Source organism: Bidens hawaiensis, unplaced genomic scaffold (genome assembly GCF_021521415.1).
Source record: "Bidens hawaiensis isolate Kalapana, Puna unplaced genomic scaffold, B.hawaiensis_p1.1 tig00026819_1, whole genome shotgun sequence".
Lineage (NCBI taxonomy): Eukaryota > Viridiplantae > Streptophyta > Magnoliopsida > Asterales > Asteraceae > Bidens > Bidens hawaiensis.
In genome coordinates, this window is record NW_027494311.1 from 215,442 (window position 1) to 240,597 (window position 25,156).

Genomic DNA, 25,156 nt, shown 5'->3' on the forward strand with positions numbered 1-25,156 from the left:
AGGAAGAAAGTACACGATAATAATCGGGATACTTTTCAAGGGAGTTATGTATTTAAAAACTTATCAAGCCCAATTTAATAGTGTTGGGAAAAAAAGTTTAAATAATAAATCAATGATTCCGTAAAACAAATCGTAATTATTATTCTCGCTTACAATATAACATCTACCTATTCAAATAAAGTAAAATAATTGAAGACACGTGTCGGTTTGTTATTAATCTTCACAATTTTTCCCCTCCTAGACCTATAATTATTCAATATCCTTTTACACACCATTTATATTATATCTATTACATGACTAAGTTATTCACTTTTATTTTTAAACTTTATTTATATTATATCTACAAACTTTTATAAAAATAAATATTTACGTATTATACTACTATACATTGTTAGAATATATTTCACAAAATACTTGGTGAAATCCAAAAATCATAGGTATATAAATAACTAATTAAACAGGGTCGAGGGATATGAAGTCCATAAATAATTTTAAGGACGATGTTCTAAAGGAAATTATATTGGGCAATTAATGTGTTTTAAATGAAATTTTTTCTATGAAAAGGAAAGTGAATTAATATGGAAAATGAAAAAAAACAGTAAACATGGCAATCACTAAAATCATGTCTTTTTTATTAATGTATTTTGGGAACTTTTAATATCACAAAACAATATATATAGAAATAAGTAAATAAATAAATCAAGGATTTTATGTTATTAACTTGTTATTATGTATTTATGTTAAGTCTTCTTTTTTTCTTTTTCCTTTTTTTTCTTTATGATCAATGATACTCAAGTTAACAACTCACAACGACAAACATTATAAATCTATACATACTATTAAAGTAGGACACAATTTCCACATGACACCATTTTAGGGTGTTCACATAGGATGTCACCTCACCTCCATGTCATCCATTTCCTTAATCATTCCAACTCAGCAATTAAACCACATTTAACCCATTAACCCATATTAGCTTAATTTCTCGCGGGTCTTCATTATCCATTAACCCATTAACCCGTAAATTCAAATACTGTATTTAAGTCTAAATTCTTCTGCTTACACTTTTCACAAACCCTAATGGCCGCTCTTAGCCTCTTATTTCTGCTTAATATTTCCGATCCAAGGTAAACTACAATAAATTAATTTCCGGCTACCTTATTATTTTTTCCGGTTATTCTTTCTTATAAGTTTTATATGTTTATTTCAAATATAACTGATTTCAAAAAAATCAGTTTAGGTTGGTGACATGATACACGGTCATGAAGATGATATGTGGACGTTTTAAGTTTTTCCGGTAAGTGTTGCCGGTTTATTTTTCCTATCATGTTTATAACGATGATTTTTTTATATTTGTTTCAATACTTCATTTAACTTTGTTAATTAATCAAAATATGAACTTTCATGATTAATAGAAGTTTCTTTCTCTTTTCCGGTATACCATGGTCATTCTTACAATATCGTTTTTCCGATAACATCTTTTAAATTTTCCTTCTTTTAATTATTGTTTAAAAATCCATAATATATATATTAATTGTCTAATTTATTATTTCAGGATATTGTTCGACTCATCTATACTAATATCGCTTTTCCGGTATACCATGGTCATATATTAATATACTAATCAAAATCATATATTCCATTGTTTCGTTTTTCCGGTTAGTATTTCCGGTAAGTTTTTTTGGTAACTTTTTCCCTATATGAATATTAATATTCTTTTTTATTATTTTAGGTAACATTTTTCGATAACATTTTCCGGTGAGTGTCACGGCTTATACAATATTTTTTCCGGTAACGCCTTTGAATTTCGTTTTTTTCGTTAACACCGTTTAAATTTTCCGGTTATTAGTTAGAATTAGAATAATCCATAATATCAATATTAATATTTTTTTTATTATTTCAGGTAAAATCCGACTCATATAATTTAATTTCACGGAATGATTATGAGTGTATAGTATGTATAGATTTTAATTTCAATGTTGATGTATATGTATATTTTATTTTGTTAATTTGTTAATATTCATGTATATTTGTTAATATTCATGTATTTTATTTTGTTAATTTGAATTATTTGAATTATCTTATTAATAACATTTATTATGTTTGACTTATTTAAATTATTTCATTAATAACATTTTTTTGTTTGACTTTCCTTAATTTTATAGTCAACGTGAATATTAATTAATTATTTTTATAATAATAATAAAATAATTTAAATGTTATATTCTTAGTTCAAATATTAAAGTTTAAACGTTAATATTAAAGTAAATAAGTAAATAAGGAAATATGTAAATCATTACACGAATTAAGGTAATTCGTTTGAATATTAAATAAGGTAATTTTTATCATAAATTTACATAGCAATAATATATCATTTCTACTATAATTTACATTAATTTGAAATCATTTCTATTTATATTATCATTACATAAATAAGTAACTAATTTGTACTATATATCATAAAAATAAGTATTCATATATTTTTGGTATATAACCATACTTCGTGGTACAAATTACAAATTACAAACTAATTAGTATATAGTCAACGTGAATATTAAATAATAATTTTCATAATAACAATAATTTTTTTGGTATATAATCATACTTCGTGGTACAAATTACAAATTTCAAAATTTTAAACTAAATAAGTAAATATAAATAAGTCGATTAATAATGAGTAAATATATAAATAATTAGACGAATTAAGGTAAGTCGTTTGAAAATATTAAATTTAATTGTATTGATTTTTAACTATATGATTTTACATAATAGGGAACTATATGATTTGTATTTATATTACAATTTTACAGTATATTATAATTTACGGATTTATTTATCATTTTCAAATTTGAATTATTGACCAATTATATTAAGTTTAACAAAATATTAACTTTATAAAAATAGTTTAGCTGTTTTGGTATATGATTTAGTGATTTTTTAAATAATTAATGATTTTACTCTAATTTTGGTAACAATGTTTACAAGATTATAATTTTAATAAGTAATAACTAATAATTTAATAATAATAATAATTAATGATTTAACTCTAATTTCGGTATATGTTTATATATTATAGTTTTACACACGGGTTGATTTAAACTTTGACTATATTTTTAAAAACCTGATTTTAATAAATTAATCATTTAACTCAATTTCACTCAAATTCTTTTAAATTTGAACATAATTTTAACTTTAAATATTTATTCTCATTTCTATTTATATTATTTTTTACATAAATAAATTAAATACTTTATACTATATAATAAATACATTTCTTATAATTTTCTCATCACTTTATACCCTTACAACCTCCATTGTTTTTCTCCATCCCAGTTATTCTAAATTTTAACTTTTATTGTTTAATACAATCTACTCCCGTTTACATTTAGCATAATTACAGTTTTCTTAGTTTAGTAACCTTGACTAGTCTTCTAAGTTACAATTTTGTTAATATTTACAAACCGAAATTCAAAATTATCTTATAACCTATTTCAATTTTAAATTCAATATTATAATCTTTACAAAACAAAAACATATCGAAAATAAAATCTTATGAATCATTTTATATGTTATTATTATAATATGTATGTTTATTTCAACTTTTGTAATTGTTTATAACATATAAATCCATTTTGTTGATAACATATAAAATGTATTAGAGTTGTACTTTTAATTTCAAATGATACAATTACCGTTTAATTAGTATTCATGATGTAATACCTTATAATTTATCTAAAATAATCAGTTCTTATTAATATAGCATTTACAATTCATTTAAATTTAAAACACATATGTATATTTTACGTTTTTTATAATTCCCGTTCATGTGTTACACGGGTCACTCGCTAGGTTATTTAATTCAAAATTCAAAAGTGGATTTTTTTTCAAGATGGTAATTTAGTAACTATATATATATATATATATATATATATATATATATAATCCAGATTAACCTCTGTTAGAAATAATTCGAATTTGTAGCAGCCAAACAAGTCCAAGAGTCTCACACTACAAAGTTGATTATTCATTTCAAATTTTGTATTGTTTGAAGAAGATGAAGGTTGTGGGTTGTACTTTACTTTTAATTGGTAGTTTTGTACCATATTGTTCTTTTGCATTATTAGATTATAAATATGCTTTGGTATATTATTAGTTCAAATACTAACTGGATTATTATGGACTTGGAACTATGATCAGGGTTTGAAAAAATTAAGAATATTTTTTACAGGTTCTTATGTTATTGTTTATATATATATTCAACCGTGTGTAGCACGGGCTCTAATCTAGATATCAACAATAACAATTAAATCAATAATAATCGTCTTAAATATATTAAACTTTCATTTGTTCATTTTGTGTAAATAATAATCGTTTTACCAAAACTATTGTTATATTAAATACAATTACTTAAAAAGTATCATTTATTTATAAGTACAACATTTACATTTCATTAAATTTATATGATGTAATATATATATATATTATGTTCCATCATGTGTAACACGGGTACTATCCTAAATCAATATTGGAATCCAATTATCTGTTTCTTTTAAGATATTTGGATCACTTGAAGATTGCTAATGTTAGAAAAGAATGGGCACATTTAGATTTGAAAAGTGAAGTTAGTGAGAAAGTAAAATGGTTGTTAGAGTGTGAGAACTATTAGTCAAATTTTGATGATATTTCAAACTCTTTCGAATTTGAAGATGAAATTTAAGGTAACACTAATTCAATAAGTTAGTTATGTAGTTGATTACTCTAAATTTTTTATTTTCATTGTTTACTTTGTGTTTTCTGTTTAAGTTATTAGTTTAGTTCATAACTAAAAACTTCCAAAAACGTAGAATAAACTTCCATAATCGTTTATTATGATTTTGATGACCAGCTTGTTGCGTTTTTTTTAAAAGCATATGAATTTCTAAGATTGTGATTATAAAGTTATGTTAAATTTTATGATTTTTAAATGTTTTCTTATGAAATTTTATGATTGTCTATATTATATGGTAATTATTACATTCACACATTTTGTTATTAGTTTTACATAATCTTTTAGATATTAATGTTAACATAAACCCATCATGACATACATTAACATTTTAGTTTTATACATAAACAGGTTGCATGGGTTGTTTTGTTTTTCAGGTTCTATAGCAAAATGTTTTTGTTTTTGGACGAAAATTTTTTAAGTTTATGATGGGATAATACGGTTTGAATATTTTCATGACTCTGCTAATATAGACAAGTTTGTGTAATTATTAACATTTTATGTATACAACGCTATTTTCTATATCTCCAATATAGAGATATATGATATCTTTTTGGTTGTAAATTTTATGATATCTTATGGTTGTTTATATACACTTACTTACATATCAAATTTCAACCCGTGTGTAACACAGATGCTATCCTAGTTAAGAATAAAAAAGTAAAAAAACCAATAAGACATTTAATTTCTTCGTCTTTGATTAGTTTTGGTTGCGTGTTCCAGACGATTCTCCTCTTGTAGCTTTCACCACCATACATTCATACAATGTTTGGTCAAATGATTTTTTAAAGTTGTGCCAGCCATATACTTTGAGGAACACGCTAAATTAATTACTTGCAACGAGCCATTGTTATCTTGTCTGGCATTAAACATAATCATCTATTGTAATTTCCGGGGGTTTTTTCACCTTCTAGGCGCCCGTCTCTAATAAAATCTTTGTTGTTAAACCAAAAATCTTAAAGAAGTAATACCTTTTCAAGTGGTGGAATATATACAATCTTTATCAAGTTAAGCACATGTCACATACAGTAGATTATTGAAATTGTTAGTGCTGGGTCCTCAAAAACGTATGAACGATAAATAAAAGTCGTTTTGTGGTTGTTTGGCCCTGCTGCGTTTGGCCCGGTTTTAATCCGGTGTAGTTGGGTCATGTTTATAATACGTAGCCATTCAAAAAAGAAAAAAAGTCGTTTATGTTATAAATAATTATAGTGGATAAACATAATGTACCACTATTCTCCTACTTATGATGCAAAATCAGTTACATATAGTTCAACATGTTACATTTGATAAGTATGTGTAATGTATGCGACGTCGATCTAATACTATTGAACTAAAATGAATATGATGAATGATCTGTGATTAATGTTTATAATGTGATTAATGTCTGGTGTTAAACAAATGTGTCTGATAATTCATATAGTTCATACATTTAGTTGTTGATTTGTGTAAGTTGCTATAAAGACAAAACTCATAGACATACTTCAGTGGCTACAAGGTAATAATCGTCCTTATTTTAGTATTTTGTTTGTATAAGATTCAAATTTCAATTTAGTATTATGTAGTGACTGTCATTTGATATGCTAAAGATTAACCCTGGAAAACTAGGTGGGTTCGTGTGACTTGCCAAAATAGGTTCGGGTTAAGTCTTGTTATGAGTAAAAAAATATTTTGAGTCATATTGGGTTATATATGATTTCGTAACTTATATAAAATTTGTTTCTTTAAACCTTTTTGAAAAGTCTCAATTTAGTTGGGGTCAAAACTGGTTCGGACCAAATGGAGTTTCGGTCAAAACGGGTTCCGACAAAACCAAGGGAGGGCTGACGGCCACAGCCAACCCTAACAGATACATTGGGCTGAGGCCCAATTATTCAACACACAAAAAACAAGCCCACTTCAAGTTTTAATAAACAGGCTACGCATTCCTTCGTATAATACCACTTCAAAGATTTAACAAATAAACCACTCAATAATCAATATTCCTTCCGGTGAAAAAAAAATAAATAAACCCGAACCTGGAACCGGACCCAATAAAAATACCCGAAACCCGTGCCCGACTCAACCCGTAGGGTACGGATAGGGTATGCATTTCAGTACCAAAACATGTACCCAGAACCAGACCTGATTTGTACCCGGTAATACCCGAAAACCATAACCGGTTCCATACCCGAACCGGATTTTACAAACACCCGATATTACCCGAAAAATACCGTAAAAAAAGCCCTAAAAGGTGCAACCTCTTAAAGAATCCAATATATATCCGAAAAATACCCGAAAAGCCAGAAAAAACCCCCTGAAAATAGGGTTTTTGAATACCCGGAAATAGGGTATTCAAATACCCTGTTCTATGCCCGACCCGAACCCAATACATAGGGTATGGTTTTTAGAAACAATAACTGGACCCGAACCCGACCCGGGTATTGTAAATACCTGATTTTCCATTACCCGGTCATACCCGAACCCGGTTACATACCCAAACCCGGGTTTTTGAAAAACCCGATTTGTGCACCTCTACTTCCAATCAAGAGATATAAGCAACTATCTATCGTAGGATCCCATCTGCCCATTTTATATGAGCTACACGACTTCCTTGTAGCTTCACCCACGACCTTGTTTGTAACACCGTATATTGTTGCACATCTTAGCAAATGTTCCCGTATGTTTCAAGCCATGCTGATTCAAGGATTCACAGTATGTATCAAATGTTCGAACCTAAATCAATTTTCAATAAGTTAACAATAAACAAAAAAGCTTAGAAAAATAAAGTTATCTTTTAATAACTAAATGAATAACTATAAGCTTTGTAATTTACAGAAGATAAATTCTCGCTCTTTGGTCGGATTTTATATTTCTTTTGACGCGAATACTTTAACTTGAAAATTAGTTCCATACATGATTTGAAAGATATACAGGAATCAACAAAAATCCAACAGGCTATGTAGTACTAATTACCTTATCTAGTACTTGTTAGTCGGTAACTCAGTGACAATTTATTTTATAGTGACTAGATGATGCTGTTGGTGACAAGAATATTGTTCACACTATAAAACCAGTCACAAAAGATGGTTTTCTTGTGTGTCCAATTTTGAATCTTCTGTCTAGCATGTATTATTTATTTAAAATTAATAGCTTTATTTTTTTATATATTTATCCTGCTTTTTTCTGTACTTTTTATTTTCTAGAAGTTGATTGATGCTAAGCATTAACAAGAAAATACTTTAGACAATGACTATTTTGTTTATTTATTCTAAATCACAACAATAACAGGCTTATTAAAATGATCTTAAGGACTAACATAGGTTGTATGTCAAATCATTATTACATACTTATTGTAAAATACCAAATTAAGTATTATATATATATATATATATATATTGTAAATGTTTTGGGGACCAAAGGGATAGGTAGTTTATGAAGATTCTCTTAACACATCCAAATCATAGAAATATAATAAAAGAGTATACATGGATGCATTACTTTCTTAACTTAATATCGAACGAGTCAGCTGAGAACGAAGTCTTACCACATATAGTGTATTTGGCAATCACTTCTGTATAATAAACAAAACAATATAAAATATTAGTAAACATCATTTTTTTTTGTTTTTCTTTGCAACCGAAAGCATGAGACTGATGGGACCAAACAAATATAAAGTTTATAGTCGATAAGTGATAGTTTGTTTCATTGGTACATGTTTATTCCTTGGATGTTGAAACGTGACCAGTTAAGCGTTTATGACATTTGAAGTAAACTAAAACCTACGGTTACTAATTTCATTTTGCTAATAGTTACAATATTTAGTATAGCTGGAATTGTGTCCGTTAGGGACCAACTTATTAGTCTCGTGGTATGGTTGTCATGTTTCTACAGGGCTGTCTCAGACCCTATCTATATATACAAGGATCAACCAGCGTCTAGGACATGGTCTTGGTAAGGGCTCGGAAGATTAAAAAAAAATTATAAATATAAAGTTTTTTTTAACTTTAAGTGGTGAATTGGGCTAAAAATGACATAAGATAAATCAATAAGGGAACAACATTTTTTTAAACAAGTCTTACAAACATTAAAGAATCTAATAAAGTCTAGGCCTAGCTAGTAATGAAGTATTACAATTATCGTCAATCTTTTGGGATTTTTTTTATAAAAGGTACATTTTTAGTACTCGTCTCGGGCACTGATCAAATCTCGGAGATGGCCTTGTTTCTGCGAAGAAAGGCTGAAATAAACTTGGTTTTTATCATGACTCTCAGATTACTCCATGCATATGCTAGTAATATCTTGTAACAGTCTTTATATCACTAGCTTTCAACACCTGAAGATTTTTTATGGTTGTGTAAATGAGCTGGAACGGTGAATTTGGTTAAGTATATCATGATTAATTAAATAATTTGTAGCTTTAGGTAAATGGCATATTATATGTCCACATTCAGACCTGATACTATTGATTACCTTTGAGTTAGTTATATATACATATTCAACTCAAATTTTTTAAGAATAAGTTTTTTAATTCAGCCATTATTATTCTCTCACTTGTAAGTGATATTTAAAGCACTTGGATATAATAGAGGCTGATTGAATAATGAATGAAGGCAGTCCAGAAATGAAACCAGAAAAAAAGATGTCATCGGTACCAGTCCCGGAAACAAGAAATAAAGATAATGAAGCAGATAGTGAAAATATAGCCCCATACCACAAGCTTTTTACTTTTGCGGATTCCACTGACTGTGTGCTTATGATCATTGGAATAATAGCTGCCATTGGAAACGGGATCGCCATGCCTCTTCAGTCACTGATATTCGGGGAGCTAATTAACACATTTGGTGGGAATCAAGATGACAAGGATATTGTTCATCAAGTCTCCAAGGTTTTAAAAGCCTGAATAACTTTTGAGTAATTTTTTGAATATTGAGTACTTCTATTCATTGTTTCATTACTTTTTATTAAGCAAAAGCTACAACATTTCGTGTTTTTATTTTCTTTTTCTTGTGTTTATATAATTAGGTATCACTTAAATATGTTTACTTGGCTCTGGGGACTGGTGTGGCTGCATTTTTCAGTAAGTTTGTTATTCTCATCCCACCATACACTTGCTTGATTGTGTAACCAAATTTGTAACTATGTTGTAGCTGTGGTTTGCTGGACGGTGAGTGGGGAGAGGCAGGCTGCACGAATCAGAAGTATATACTTGGGAGCGATATTGAGTCAAGAAGTGGGATATTTTGATCGGGAGAGCAAGAGCGGAGAAATTGTGGAGCGTATGTCTGGTGACACTGTCATTATTCAAGATGCAATGGGAGAGAAGGTACATAGTACATACGTTAAATATCCGCATAATTAATTTACTAGCATTTCATGATTTTGGAGTATAAAAAGTCGTATAAATATCCTGATCAAACAGGTTGGAAAATTCATACAACTGATTTCGACATTCCTTGGAGGATTCGTGATTGCTTTTTCACAAGGGTGGCTTCTTTCCCTTGTGTTATTATCGGCAATTCCTCCTCTCGTGATCTCAGCCGCCTTCATGACTGTCCTTATAGCAAAGCTAATGTCTAGGGGACAGGTGGCATATTCTGTTGGAGCAGCTGTAGTTGAACAGACAGTTAGCTCCATTAGAACCGTAAGTGAGAATTAATCAACTATTAATCAGTCGCTCTTCATAACGACTCATTAATAATTTATACAGGTTGCATCGTTCACAGGGGAGAAACAAGCTATTGCCAAGTATGAAAAGTCTCTTGAAAAAGCTTACAGGGCTGGGGTCCAAGAGGGTCTTGTCACCGGACTTGGCGGTGGCGTATTTATGTTTTGTTTCTTCTGTTGCTACTCATTGACCATATGGTATGGTGGCAAATTGATTATTGAAAAAGGATACACCGGAGGACAGGTCATAAATATAATGACGGCTGTCATGATAAGCTCTCTGTAAGTTATAGCTGGATATATGTGTGTGTGTGTGTCGGTATGTATGTTGCATAACTGAAATACTTGCCATGATCATCAGTTCCTTAGGACAGGCTTCACCATGCTTGAGTGCTTTTGCCTCTGGAAGAGTTGCAGCTTTTAAACTATTCAAGGTAATAGATAGGAAGTCAGAAATAGATCCATATGACACGAGAGGTATGACACTCGATGACATTCGTGGGGATATTGAACTAAGGGAAGTTAGTTTTAGCTATCCAGCTAGACCAGAGGAGAAGATATTTAACCGGTTTTCTCTTGTTATACCAAGCGGTACAACCATGGCTCTAGTAGGAGAGAGCGGGAGCGGGAAATCAACTGTAATTAGCCTTATAGAGAGGTTTTATGACCCCCAAACTGGTGAAGTTTTAATCGACGACATCAATGTCAAAGATTACCAACTGAAGGGGCTCAGAGGCAAGATAGGTCTTGTCAGCCAAGAACCTGTTTTGTTCAATTCCACTATTAAAGAAAATATCGCTTATGGGAAGGATGGTGCAACACTTGACGAGATCAAATCCGTTGCTGAGCTCGCCAATGCTGCCACATTTATTGACAAATTCCCCCAGGTTTGATTTCATACTCATTTGCATATGCTAAATTAAAATCTTGATGTTCCACTTATTGTAGTGTTACCAACTTTGTTTCTGTTTGTATGTTGAGTAACCGAGTAGCCACCTATGCTTGCACAGTAGAAAGGGAAAGTTAAGGCATGTTGACCATAAAGTATCCAAAATAGGCAAGAAAATCTCACCTTTTCATATTAGTCATGGAATAAATTGGGCCAATTCAAATAAAAATACATAGGCTAGTTAGACACCATCTGGGGCACCACTAAAAATCTGATGTGATAAAACCATTATGTGGCACTAGCTTATCACGAACACGCTACAAAGAAGCCTAAAGAGGAATTATTAGAGGAAATAATTTGTGAATATTTGTATTCATTGTGTTTAAACCTTTTCCTTGTATAACGTTTGACTCTCCATAATTATAGGAGAGATTTTTGTATCTATAAATAATACTTCTCCAAATCATTGGAGGTTGATTTCTTACATGGTATCAGCCTTTTCTCTCCTCTCCTTTATTTTTTTAATTTCCTTCCTAGGACCTCCCATGGCATCCCAAATAACCGATACCACCTCAAGCCCCCACTTCTCCCCTGTCAAACTTTCATATGACTCTTTTAATGGCTCTTCACAAACTATATGCTCATATTGATGGCTCTCCCTCACCCTCTGAAACCGTAACTTCCGATAACAAAACCGAGCCCAATCCAGACTATGCCGCTTGGCTTGCTGCAGATCAAAAGGCTGCCCTTCTTCTCCTTTCTTCCTTAACTGAGGAGGCAGCCACAGAAGTACTTGGCGTAACCGGTGCTCGCCAAATCTGGATCACCCTTGAGAACACGTATAGCAACGCGTCTATTGAACGTGTTCAGTCTTTACGGGACTCCCTTCAACAACTTACCAAAGGTTCTTCCTCCGTTACGGATTTTTCCCGAAAATTCAAACTCATCTGTGAACAACTTGCTGCAATCGGTCATCCGGTTGCCGAAACGGACAAGACCCATTGGTTTCTTCGAGGACTTGGTCCCTCTTATGAGAGCTTCTCTATCGTCATTCGAAACATCAAACCAGCGCCTTTGTTTCGGGATCTTGTTGTCCAAGCGGAAAGTCACGACTTGTTCACTCAAAATCTTCATGGCACCTCAACACCCCCTGCTGCGTTTCATGTCCAAAACAAACGTGATTCTTCATCACAAAGCCGCGGTCATAGTTCGTACCGTGGTTCTTCTTCTCGGGGCAGGGGTCGTTTCTCTTCTTCTCGCGGTAACAACAATCATCAGCCCCGTTGTCAACTGTGTCGGACATACAGCCACTACGCTACGGCGTGTCCTGATCTTCGCTCGTATGCCACTCAATCTCCAGCCTTGGATGACTCCTTAGCCAAGGCATTTCATGCTAAGTGCCATGTTACAGAAGAGACTCCTGATTGGACCGGTGATACGGGAGCCACAGATCATATGACTCCAACTCCAGATTGCCTTCACCATTCCACTTCCTACAAAGGTAAGCAAGAGGTTATTTTCGGAAATGGTAAGTGTCTTCCAATAACGCACGTTGGATCCTCAAAACTTTGTGATAAGATTAATATTCGTAATGTGCTTGTTGTTCCAAATCTTACCAGAAAGTTACTATCAATAAGCAAGCTTACTGCTGAACACCCGGTTGACGTATTATTTCTTAACATTATTTTCATATCCAGGATCGGAAAACAAAACAGGTGCTTGCTCGAGGGAAATGCGTTGATGGACTTTATGTGCTTCCAAATGAACCACAAGCCTTTGTTGCGGGTGTCTCAAATAAAGCTTCTTACGAATTGTGGCATGCTCGTTTAGGTCACGCATCGTTTGATGTCATTTCTATTTTGAATAAATATGGTTTTTTGTCGGTTACTTCTTTATTACCGAAACCGGATATTTGTACTTCATGTCAACTTGCAAAAGGACAAAGATTATCTTTTATCTCAAATGAAAAACGAGCATCTTTTCCGCTAGATTTAGTTCATTGTGATCTATGGGGTCCCGCACCTATTCCCTCCACAGAGGGTTATCGTTACTATGTTGCTTTTATTGACGATTACTCAAGGTTTACGTGGCTATATCCACTTAAAACAAAAACGGGGTTTTACGCGGTTCTACCTTCTTTTATTAAACTTGTGCAAACGCAATGTTCGCGCAAAATTAAAATCTTTCAAAGCGATGGTGGAACTGAGTTTGTGAACCACACCGTTCGTAAGATTTTTGAGGAAAATGGAACATTTCATAGGTACTCATGTCCGTACATGCCTCAACAAAACGGACGTGCCGAAAGGAAACATCACCATATTGTGGAAACCGGTCTTGCAATGTTGTTCAATGCTCATGTGCCCGCTTCTCTTTGGGCCGACGCCTTTGCTTCGGCAACTTATATTATTAATCGTGTGCCTACTCCACTTCTTGAGAACAAGTCACCCTTTCAGGTTCTGTTCAATCAAGAGCCAAATTTCTCAAATTTTCGGGTTTACGGGTGTCGTGTTTTTCCGTACCTACGTGACTATGCCAAGCATAAACTCGAGCCACGAAGTCTTCCATGCATTTTTATTGGTTATTGCTCCTCTCATAAAGGCTTTCGATGCTTGGATCCTACCACCAATCGGTTATTTATATCCCGACATGCTCGTTTCAATGAGTCGTCATTTCTGTTTAAAGATTCTCATATATCCACGAACCTAAATCACCTAATGCTCACATCTTTTTGTGAGGACATACCAACCGGCCCAACAACCACTCGCCCACCACCCAGCCCATCACAAACCAAACCCCACGGCCCACCTACATCACAATGTTGTCCTATTTGCACTTCAGCTCATCAACCCGCTGAAGCCCAAAACCAACAAAATAACCATCCTCCTCCTACACAGCAACCTCAAAACTCCACCAGCTCCCAACCCGACTCCTCTGTTGCAACCGACCCACCCGAACCGTCCTCCCCTGCTGCACCCGAACCACCCGAACCGTCATCTCCTGCTGCACCTGAACCACCCTCCTCTTCCATACCCGAACCACAAATGGTTGTCCCACCTGTATCTAATTCTCATCCTATGACGACTCGAGCAAAAGCGGGAATTTTTAAACCAAAGCATCAAGCAGACCTCGCAGCTCTAAATTCTTATGCTTTACATGTGGCTTTGGCAGCCGCTACGGAGCCGCGTGGTTTCAAATCCGCAGCCAAAGTTCCAAAGTGGATGGCGGCAATGGTGGAAGAAATTACGGCTCTTCATAAAAATAACACGTGGACACTTGTTCCGAGACCAACATCTGTGAATGTTGTGGGTTCTAAATGGGTGTTTCGCACGAAATATCACTCCGATGGAAAAATTGATCGGTACAAAGCGCGCTTGGTAGCGCAAGGTTTTACTCAAATTTCGGGATTGGATTATTCTCACACCTTTAGTCCGGTGGTCAAGGCATCTACAATTCGCATCGTTTTATCTCTTGCGGTTATCAACAAATGGAAATTGCATCAACTAGATGTCAAAAACACATTCCTAAACGGCGACTTAAATGAAACCGTTTTCATGGAACAACCACCCGGATTTGTGGACTCTAGTCATCCACGTTATGTTTGTAAATTATCTAAGGCTCTTTACGGTCTTAAACAAGCTCCTCGTGCTTGGTTTCAGCGTTTGAGCACATTCCTTCTATCCTACGGGTTTACATGCAGTCGTGCGGATACATCGCTTTTCATTCTTCGAAGGGATGCTCACATCATGTATCTCCTTGTCTACGTGGATGATCTTATCCTTACCGGGAATGATGAAGCCGTTTTACAATCTTTTGTCTCTCGTCTTAATCGGGAATTTGCGGTGAAGGATCTTGGAAATCTCAGTTATTTCCTCGGTTTAGAAGTTGTCCACACAGCGAATGGTTTGTTTCTTACACAAGCCAAATATGCCCAAGACATCCTTCAAAGGGCGAAACTGTATGATGCTAAACCCGTACATACTCCCCTTGCTCCGCATGAATCTTTCTCTGCCAAAGGTGTGCCGTATTCCGATCCTACATTGTATCGTTCGTTGGTTGGAGCTTTGAAATACTTAACCATAACCAGACCGGACCTCTCGTATGCCGTTAATCAGCTCTCGCAGTTTCTTCATAGCCCAACCGTTGATCACTTTCAAGCGGTTAAACGCCTCTTAAGGTATGTCAAAGGTACACTTTCCTTTGGTCTTACCTATAGTCGCTCTCATCCTCCTGACATCATTGGTTACTCGGATGCCGATTGGGCACGCTCTCTTGATACGCGACGCTCCACGTATGGATACTCGATTTTTCTTGGTGGTAACCTTGTCTCTTGGAGTGCCAAGAAACAGCCTACTGTTTCCAGATCAAGTTGCGAATCAGAATACCGAGCCATGGCTAATACGGCTGCCGAACTTGTTTGGATTACTCATCTTCTCAGAGAGTTACACGCTCTACCGCCTGACCGTCCAACGTTACTCTGTGATAATAAAAGTGCCTTGTTTATGACCCAGAATCTTGTCTCTCATAAACGTGCTAAACACATTGACTTGGACTACCACTTTGTTCGTGAGCTCGTTAACTCGGGGAAACTTTACACGAAGTTTGTCCCAACCAATCTCCAGGTGGCAGACATCTTTACCAAAAGTCTTCCCCGCGCGCAATTTGATGCTTTCCGTGCAAAGCTACGTCTTGGCCCGCCACCATTCCGATTGAAGGGGGGTATTAGAGGAAATAATTTGTGACATAATTTGTGAATATTTGTATTCATTATGTTTAAACCTTTTCCTTGTATAACGTTTGACTCTCCATAATTATAGGAGAGATTTTTGTATCTTCCTCATTATAAATAATACTTCATCAATCTCTCCAAATCATTGGAGGTTGATTTCTTACAGGAATGTTTAGGCTAGGAAGGTGTCGACTCTGCTTAGGCTACTAAGGAGCTTAAACCACGAAGGGCTCTACTTTTACCGAGAAGGCTTAGGCTACAATAGAATCGTTTGTTCAAGGTTTACGCTACTCTATAGCCTAAGCACAGTTGGCGCCTAATCATTCCTCTTGATCCTCCATAGTATGCTCACGACACATGTTAGATAAAGTTTCACTATGTCAGCTTTGCAAAGATTTCAGTTGCAGCCCGAATGTTGCCTAGTGGTGCCTAACCAGCTTATGTGCTATTATTTGATTGGTCATGACTAGTTTTGGCTATAGGGCTTGCTTCTATTAGACTTGGAGTTAGTCAAGGATGCCTATTTAAGAAATTAACCCCTAAAAAAAACTCATGCTTTTCAGCCTAAGGTAGCCTTCACTTTTGACCATTTCCGTTTCATGCGTTTTAAAATGCGAGATATTGTTGTTCATCTTCTAGCAAAGCTTGTTATTTACTTATCTGTCATCTTAAAAATGCATGTAGGGCCTAGATACAATCGTCGGTGATCACGGAAGTCATCTTTCTGGAGGACAGAAGCAAAGAATTGCAATAGCAAGGGCAATATTGAAAAACCCAAGGATATTGTTACTTGATGAAGCTACAAGTGCTCTTGATGCAAAATCAGAGAGGGTTGTTCAAGAGGCACTCGACAGAATCATGCTTAACCGAACAACTATAATTGTAGCCCATCGCTTGACTACCATAAAGAATTCTGATGCAATCGCCGTTATTCACAATGGCAAGATTATAGAGAAAGGTGTTTTTCTTATTCACCACGGTTTCAAGAATTCCGATGCGACTATCTAAACTAACACTAGTTGTTTTTTTGGTTTCAATAACCAGGTTCACACTCTGAGTTATTACAAGATCCTGACGGTGCATACTGTCAGCTTATAAGATTACAAAACAAAAACTTGGAAAGACCGCAAGATGGTGATCGGAATATGGATATCACTGAGGGGATTTCTATCCTAAGCCAAGAATCATCACCTTCTTATATTATTAGTAGCGACGAAAGAAAACAAGAAGATTCGTACGCGGCTACAAATGTCTCACTTGTTCGGTTGGCTTCTCTGAACAAGCTGGAAATCCCACAGCTCATACTAGGCTCTGTAGCTGCTGTGGTTAATGGCGCCATCCTACCAACATATGGTTATCTCCTTTCAACTGTGATAAAGACTTTCTTTGAACCAGCTCATGAGCTTCGTAAGGATTCGGAGTTCTGGGCATTGATGCTTTTTATACTTGGTTTGGCAAGTTTCATTGCAACACCATGTAGGACCTACTTTTTTGGTGTAGCCGGGTGTAAGTTGATACGAAGAATCCGATTAAAATGCTTTGAAAAGGTGGTTCAGATGGAAATAAGTTGGTTCGACAAGACACAAAATTCAAGTGGTATAATTGGGGCGAAGCTGTCTACGGATGCAGCATCCGTGAGAGGTTTGGTAGGGGATAATCTTTCTCTACTTGTTCAAAACGTGGCTACAGCGCTATCTGGTTTAATCATTGCATTCATGGGAAACTGGCAGTTGGCTTTTATAATTTTAATATTGATACCGCTTATAGGACTTAATGGATATTTTACTATGAGATTTGTTAATGGGTTCAGTGCTGATACAAAGGTTATAATCCACTGTATTTTTCTTGTAGAGAGATTAATATATAAATTATGCTTAATTTAAAGTTGTATGTATTTGGTTGTTCCAGAGACAATACGAGGAAGCAAGTGAAGTTGCGAGTAATGCAGTAGGAAGCATTAGAACAATTGCTTCCTTTGGTGCAGAAGATAAGGTGATGAAGTTATATGAAAAGAAATGCGAAGGTCCTCAAAAAGCAGGAATCAAACAAGGATTAGTTAGCGGTGCTGCTTTCGGCTCCTCTTTGTTTTTGTTGTTTGTAGTTTATGCAACCAGCTTTTATGTTGGCGCTCGGTTTGTTGAAGCGGGCAAAACTTCATTCCCTAAAGTTTTCCAGGTAACTTACTCATTGTGTACGGTTTTACCGGAAGCACATTCCATTTGCTACTCTTTTTTTATTTTACGATGCTTTCGTGGTGAGTGATAGTAAATTATTCTATTTGATCTTAAGGTGTTTTTAGGCTTGAGTATGGCAGCAACGAGTGTTTCGCAATCAGGATCCTTTATGCCAGATTCTGGGAAAGCCAAGACTGCTGTTGCATCAGTTTTTGGTATCCTTGACCAGAAATCTAAAATAGACTATACCGACGAGTCTGGAACCACTTTAGAAAACATAAGGGGGGATATCGTGTTTAGTCATATTAACTTCAGGTATCCGTGTAGACCTGACATTCAGATCTTTAGGGACCTCTCTTTCGAAATTTCTTCTGGCCAGGTAATGTTTCAACTTAAAGCTAACAAAATTGTAATAAAGATTATTAAAGCTAACAATGTGGTTGATATAAAGACGGTAGCTCTTGTTGGAGAAAGTGGGAGTGGAAAATCAACTGTCGTTTCTTTGCTGCAAAGGTTCTACGACGTTGATTCAGGGCAGATAATGGTTGATGGAAATGATATCCGAAAGCTTAAAGTGAAGTGGCTAAGGCAGCAGATGGGTGTAGTGAGCCAGGAGTCGGTCTTGTTTAATGACACTATCAGAGCAAACATAACATACGGGAAGGAAGGCAATGTCACCGAGGAACAAGTCATAGAAGCATCCGAATTAGCAAATGCCCATAAATTCATCAGTGCCTTACACCAGGTATCCTAAAGTACTTTACTACTTCATATGCGCAAAGACTAATCGATTTATGTGCGGTTTCATCAGGGTTATGATACTAGTGTTGGGGAAAAAGGTATCCAATTGTCTGGAGGACAAAAGCAAAGAGTGGCAATAGCAAGAGCAATGGTAAAGGCTCCAAAGGTATTGTTACTAGATGAAGCGACTAGTGCCCTGGATGCGGAATCTGAAAAAGTGGTGCAAGATGCACTTGACCGAGTTATGGTTCACAGAACAACGATAGTGGTAGCTCACAGGCTATCCACAATCTATGGAGCAGACATTATTGCGGTCATAAAAAACGGAGTGATTGCAGAGAAAGGGAAACATGAGGCACTCGTCAACATCAAGAACGGCATCTATGCCTCCCTAGTTTCTTTACACACTACCACTTGTGTTTCCTAATGTCATATCTCTTAATGCACTTTAATTTCCACTCAAAAACATTTCTTTTCCGGTTTGAATCAACGGATAGCAACCATGCGTGCATATTTTTTTACTCGCTTACTACATGCTATAATCTCCAATGTGTGAACAAAGGTAATTCATCTACTAGACATGATTATTGATGTGTGTACATTAGACAAACTCCTCAATAGCTCGACAATTTAATCTTCAAATATGTTTCCTATGGTGACAATAACTCTTAGCTTTGATAGAAAAGTGTCATATTGAGCAATTAATAATCTCTTTGTCACAACACAAGGACAAGAATAAGGAAATTATTAATCAAAAACCTAACAGTTGATTACATCCAATTAATTTCAAAATTAAAGCATAAGCAAACAAACATATAAGTCTCAATTTTTATATAAAATCTAGCTAGCTATCTAAAGCTTGTACTTGATCCTAGCGTGCGCATATCAATGACTTGGTATCCTTTACCAGAAAGAAATGCCAAAGACTAGCGTGAGTATATCAACTAGTTTAGAATCATAACGTGTAATTGTTTAAACATGTTGACATAAAATTTCAAATAAAACGTGATATATTTTAAGTTTGTAACCAGAATCGAAAAACACTAATACAAATTTAGATCATAAGCTCGATCTTTGTAATTCTCATTAGCTTGTAAAATTACTGCTTAATTCTTAATGATATAACCTACAAACTCGGTTATGTATACTAATTAATATTTGAAAACCCAACTAGACTAGAATACAAAAACTCATATCATATTCAAATACTAATTGGTAAAAACAAATCTAAATAACAAGTAATAAATAAATTCATTGTTGTCCAAGTCATTGGCTCGAATTGTTCACCAAGTAATTTATTCCATGTAAATCAAGTCATAACCTCAACTTGAAAAACAAGACACCAATCCATCATAGGCTCGATGAGTCGGCCCAACCGCTTCATTGACTCGAGGATACGAATTAATTCCACCAATATTAACAAGTCAATACAACTAAAAATTTATAAATAATAATTACTAGGTTTTATCTCATGTGTTACGAGGGTTGTTTTCATTTTCGTTTCTAATATTTATATATTTTTTTATTTCCATTTTATTTATTGTAAGAGAGTTAATACTTAATAATATACTTAGGGGTTGATGATGAAAGAGTTTCACAAATAAAAGAGATGCTATAACCCATTTAAAAACTATTTGGGTTTGGTGAGACCCATGGCCCGCTTATTTTTTTAATAAAATTGTTTCTTAATTATAAATAATATCTTTATTTTATAAAATTGAATATTTATTTTTAGTATATCTTTATTAAATATGATTTTAACATCAAATATTTGGTGAGATTAATTTTTAATATAATGAGATGGTATAACCTGTATAAGAGTTATCTGAGTTTGATGGGACCCATACCCGTGAATTCGAGTCCAATACAAACACCTCCATTTATAAATAAAACAATCCAGTGACTTGTGGGGATGTAGGAAGCAATAGAGAGCTTTTAAAGATTTCACATATATATATATATATATATATATATATATATATATATATATATATATATATATTAACATTCTGAACTAAATAAATTATGATTTAACGTCAGTTTTATTAAACAATTAAATTAGCGAGAAAACGGGTTCATATACGTGGTGTACACATGCCAAAAACCTAACTATATAAACACTTTTTGCCCGTTCTCATTAAAAAAAAACTAATCTAGAAAGACTGGAAAGGGCTGGCAGCATAGTGCGGTGGCGCCACGGTAGAAACAATGTGGAAGACGGCTGCAAATCGTGGTGGTGACCTGTGAACCTGGCATGGATGAATAAATTAAAAGAACTACACAACATGTCCTATGTATTCTTCAATCTAAGATGAACTTTGAGGAAGATAAATATAAGTCAATAAACCAAAACGATGGTGGTGGTGATGACGGAGACGGTTTCATTCAATTTTGACAATTTTGAAAGTTGAGTGGTTATTTGGTCATTAAGCGTTAAAGTCTATGGTCTAGGTTTGATATGAAAATAAAGAAATTTTAGATTGAACTTATTGTTTAAAAGTTACATGAACCCGAAGTGAGGGAGGGGAGAAAGAGAAAAATTAGGGGCCCTCAACCAATCAAAATTTTCTTTTTTATTATTTTGTTTTTTTCGAACTTTATTTCTTTTCTCCATAAACTGTTGCGTTTGTCATGCTCGTGAGAAAAATATGGCCAAATATGTAGGTTTGAATAGTGATATTAATGATATCATTTTTCAAGAAAGGAAAAAAGTACAACTTGTTTTTTACCCGAAACTCGTCCCGGCCCTGACCCCTCCCGACCCAAAACAAAACAACCTGTTTTTGTTTTGACCCTAACTCGTTAGATTTGTGACGCGTTCAGACCCGACCCATCTTCCATCCACCTCTAATACCCTAGTTAAGAGCATTCACTTCTCTTCCCTCATCCTCAATCTTATATTTATTATTTATCACTTTTTTGAAAATTCCTACATCTCATTTCCCATATGATTAAATCCTATTTTTAAGAGAAAACTACAATTTGCCTCCCTGTGTAATATCGGCGCGAGCCGAATTGACCACTAAAAAAGAATTTGCGCATGCTGCGACTCTGTGTTTCTCTGGCGGGTTTTTTTGGCTCCTTCCGTCAGTTGACCAAGCGTTGACCTGTTATAAAATGTTGAAATTACGTTTTCACCTCTAAGCCTTTAATTCAGTTTAAAAATAATCATCCAAAACCATGTAAATGCCGGGATTCAAACCCAAGACCTCCAGTTTAACATCCCACCAAAACTACCAATTTAACTAAGTTAGTGTTTGGTATAGCTATACAACATAAACTATATATTATCTTTATTTAACCCATCATCTTCATCTTCATCATCACATTTAAAAATTAAAGAATACAGTTCAGAGGTTATACCAATCATTTAAAAAATCATCACATCTTTATTTAACCCATCATCTTCATCTTCAATGTCCCACCCACCACTCCTCTACTTCCACCACCACCTATTATTATTATTATTATTATTATTATTATCATATCCACCATTATAATCATCATTTCTCCTATTCATACCCAAACCACCCCTACCGCCGCCTCCACTTCCGCCACTAAATCCGCCTCTAGTTCCGCCTCTAAACTACTTCTGTTATCATCATCGCTCTCACTATACACCTTTCTTTTCTTAAGCGAACCCGAATTAACCTCACTGAACCAGTCACCGAGCTCAGACTCGTCCTCAATTAAGCTCTTAGGAGCCCTAATTTCAAACCTGCTGTTGTGTTTAATTGAAAACTATAGCTCAGATTGCACTATAGCGGCCAATTTTTGAAACCCTAGGTTATTAAAAGATGAAATTGACTGTGAATTGAGTCTAGTGGAGGTTAGACGAGTGAACACATGGGATGAATTGGAAACTGATAGGGTTTTCATGGTAATTAGGGTTACCGAAAGTGAAGAAGATTTGTACGAATGAACGTCAGGCAGTGACAGTAGTGTAGCTGGCATGCTACGGTAGTACGGCGGCGATGGTGGGCAGAGTTTGGTGTGGTGGCCGGAGATAAGAAGTGGAAAGACAAGACAGAGGGTTTAAGATGCTTGGAAATGAAAGAAAGAAAGATAAGATTAATATTATTACTATTATTATTATATTTATTATTTATTAGAAGAAGATTACCAAAATGCCCTTGGCATCCGTCAGTCAACTGACGGTCAACTACGGAAGGAGCCAAAAAAGCCCGTCTGAGTTATATAAGGGCACAACCTTTGCAAAATAATTTTCAATGGTCAATCCATCTCGCGTGTCGTGATATTCTCCAGGGAGGCAAATGGTAATTTTCTATTTTTTTATTACTCCTTTATTTTATTTTCTCACTTCACATCTACCTATAATTAAAAGGCAGTATATGCGAGACGAATATTTAGAAGCAAAATTAAGGGATATGTTCGTTTTCTCATATATATAATAAATAACGGGATGCCGAATTGCTGATGGAGACGAGTGCTGAGATGTAGAGATGTTTACATTTTTTTTAAGAATAAAGTTATGTAATAAGGATGTCATGTGAATGCTCCAAGCGAATGATTTTAATTACTTACACTTTTAATTATTCATATTAATATATTATTATGTAGACAATATTTTATATGATATAGTTTTCATTTTTTGTATTACATGAATTGTTTTATATTATTCGTTTCTAATATTTATAGATTTTTTTGAATTTTTAAATTTGTTTATTATAAGGAAGTTAATAATATATATACTTAGGGTTTTATTTACGAAAGAGTTACACAAAAATGAGCTGTTATAACCTGTTTTAAAAGCAGTGGGTTTGGTGAGACCCATAACCCGCTTTTTTTTATTATAAAGTTGTTTCTTAATTATAAATAATGTTACGAAGTTGTTTTACATTATTCGTTTATAATATTTATATATATATATATATATATATATATATATATATATATTTTATTTTAATTTTATTTGATGTAAGAAAGTTAGTATATGTATTTTGAGAAATCTGCAATTTTCCTCACTGGGTTATATTGACGAAAGATGGATTAACCACTGAAAACGAATTTGCGCATGTTGCGCACCTGTGTTTCTCGGGCGGGTTTTTTTGGCTCCATGCAGTGTTTATTATGATCAGAATGCTCCCTGCAGTGTTAATAATTGGTTAAATGACCATTATACCCTTCATCTTCATCTTCATCATTAACATTCAAACACATCAAGAACATAAACCCAGAAAATCAAGAACATCAAGAACCCTAACACAAACACAAACCCAAAAAATCAAAAACATCAAGAACATCATCTCTGTCTAAGAACCCTAACCCATAAATCTTATACAAACACATAAATTATCATAATTCAAACACAAACTCATATCCTCATCTTCATCATTCATCTTCAACTTCTTCACCCGCAACCCATCACCACCGCCGTCACCACCATTCATTCGCCACACCACCACCACCGTAGCCGGAAAATCACGAACACGTTGCCGGAAATCAACATACCCACTACTCATATCTTCATCTTCATCACCACCACCCATCTTCTTCACCCGCAACCCGTCACCACCGCCAGAAATCGTATTCCGACCACCCGGTCTTTATCACCAACCACCACTACCAACGTACTCCATCATTAAACATTACAGCCGCCATCCTCTCATGCCTCTCTGCTGGAAAATCGGATTCCGGCCACCGGCTGCCGGAAAATCGGATTTCGACCCTTTTCACATCTTCAACCTCCATCATCACACCACTACTCATCAAACACCATGCACTACCATTCTTGCTCACCAAAGTGGCATCACCATATTTATTTTCAAATCTCATCCACACCTTAGATCTAGATCTATGCTTTTTTGTTCAAATTCTTGTATAAGACCTATGTGGTTAGGGGGAATAAATCAGGATGAGGATGATGTTTAGTTTTAATGGAATGTGGTTCGTGCTTGGGTTTGGTGGTGGGAAGTTTTCCGATGGACGACGACGGCGACAGTGGCGACGGGGGAGGGATGAGAGAGTTGAGAAGATGATGATGATGGTTGAGATGATGATGATGATGAGCTGCTCTAGTATTATTATTATTATTACTATTATTGTTATTATTATTAGATATTATTATTATTATTATTATTATTGATCTAATTACTAAAGTACCCTCAACACACTCAACCAGGGGCTCAACACACTCAACCAGGGGCTCATATTAAAATTATAAAAAACATATTGGTACAACCTTCGCAAATTCG

The 25,156-nt window shown here is 34.5% G+C and overlaps 1 protein-coding gene across 1 annotated transcript; it reads left to right on the top strand.

Moving 5' to 3' along the window:
• Window positions 1–9,347: 9,347 nt before the first annotated feature.
• LOC143574005 (ABC transporter B family member 11-like) lies at window positions 9,348–19,587 on the top strand. The gene is made up of 12 exons (XM_077058743.1): window positions 9,348–9,632; window positions 9,770–9,824; window positions 9,895–10,070; window positions 10,167–10,388; window positions 10,455–10,693; window positions 10,773–11,298; window positions 16,711–16,984; window positions 17,071–17,849; window positions 17,935–18,201; window positions 18,316–18,579; window positions 18,652–18,945; window positions 19,012–19,587. The coding sequence occupies exons 1-12, from the start codon at window positions 9,348–9,350 to the stop codon at window positions 19,366–19,368; spliced, it is 3,738 nt and encodes a 1,245-aa protein (XP_076914858.1). The 3' UTR covers window positions 19,369–19,587.
• The last annotated feature ends 5,569 nt before the right edge of the window (window positions 19,588–25,156 follow it).

Coding starts and splice junctions, on each gene's coding strand:
- LOC143574005 (XM_077058743.1), top strand. CDS start 9,348: ATGAATGAAGGCAGTCCAGAAATGAAACCAGAAAAAAAGATGTCATCG. Junction 18,202..18,315: donor CATTCCCTAAAGTTTTCCAG/GTAACTTACTCA, acceptor TTTGATCTTAAG/GTGTTTTTAGGCTTGAGTAT. Junction 18,580..18,651: donor TCGAAATTTCTTCTGGCCAG/GTAATGTTTCAA, acceptor GTTGATATAAAG/ACGGTAGCTCTTGTTGGAGA.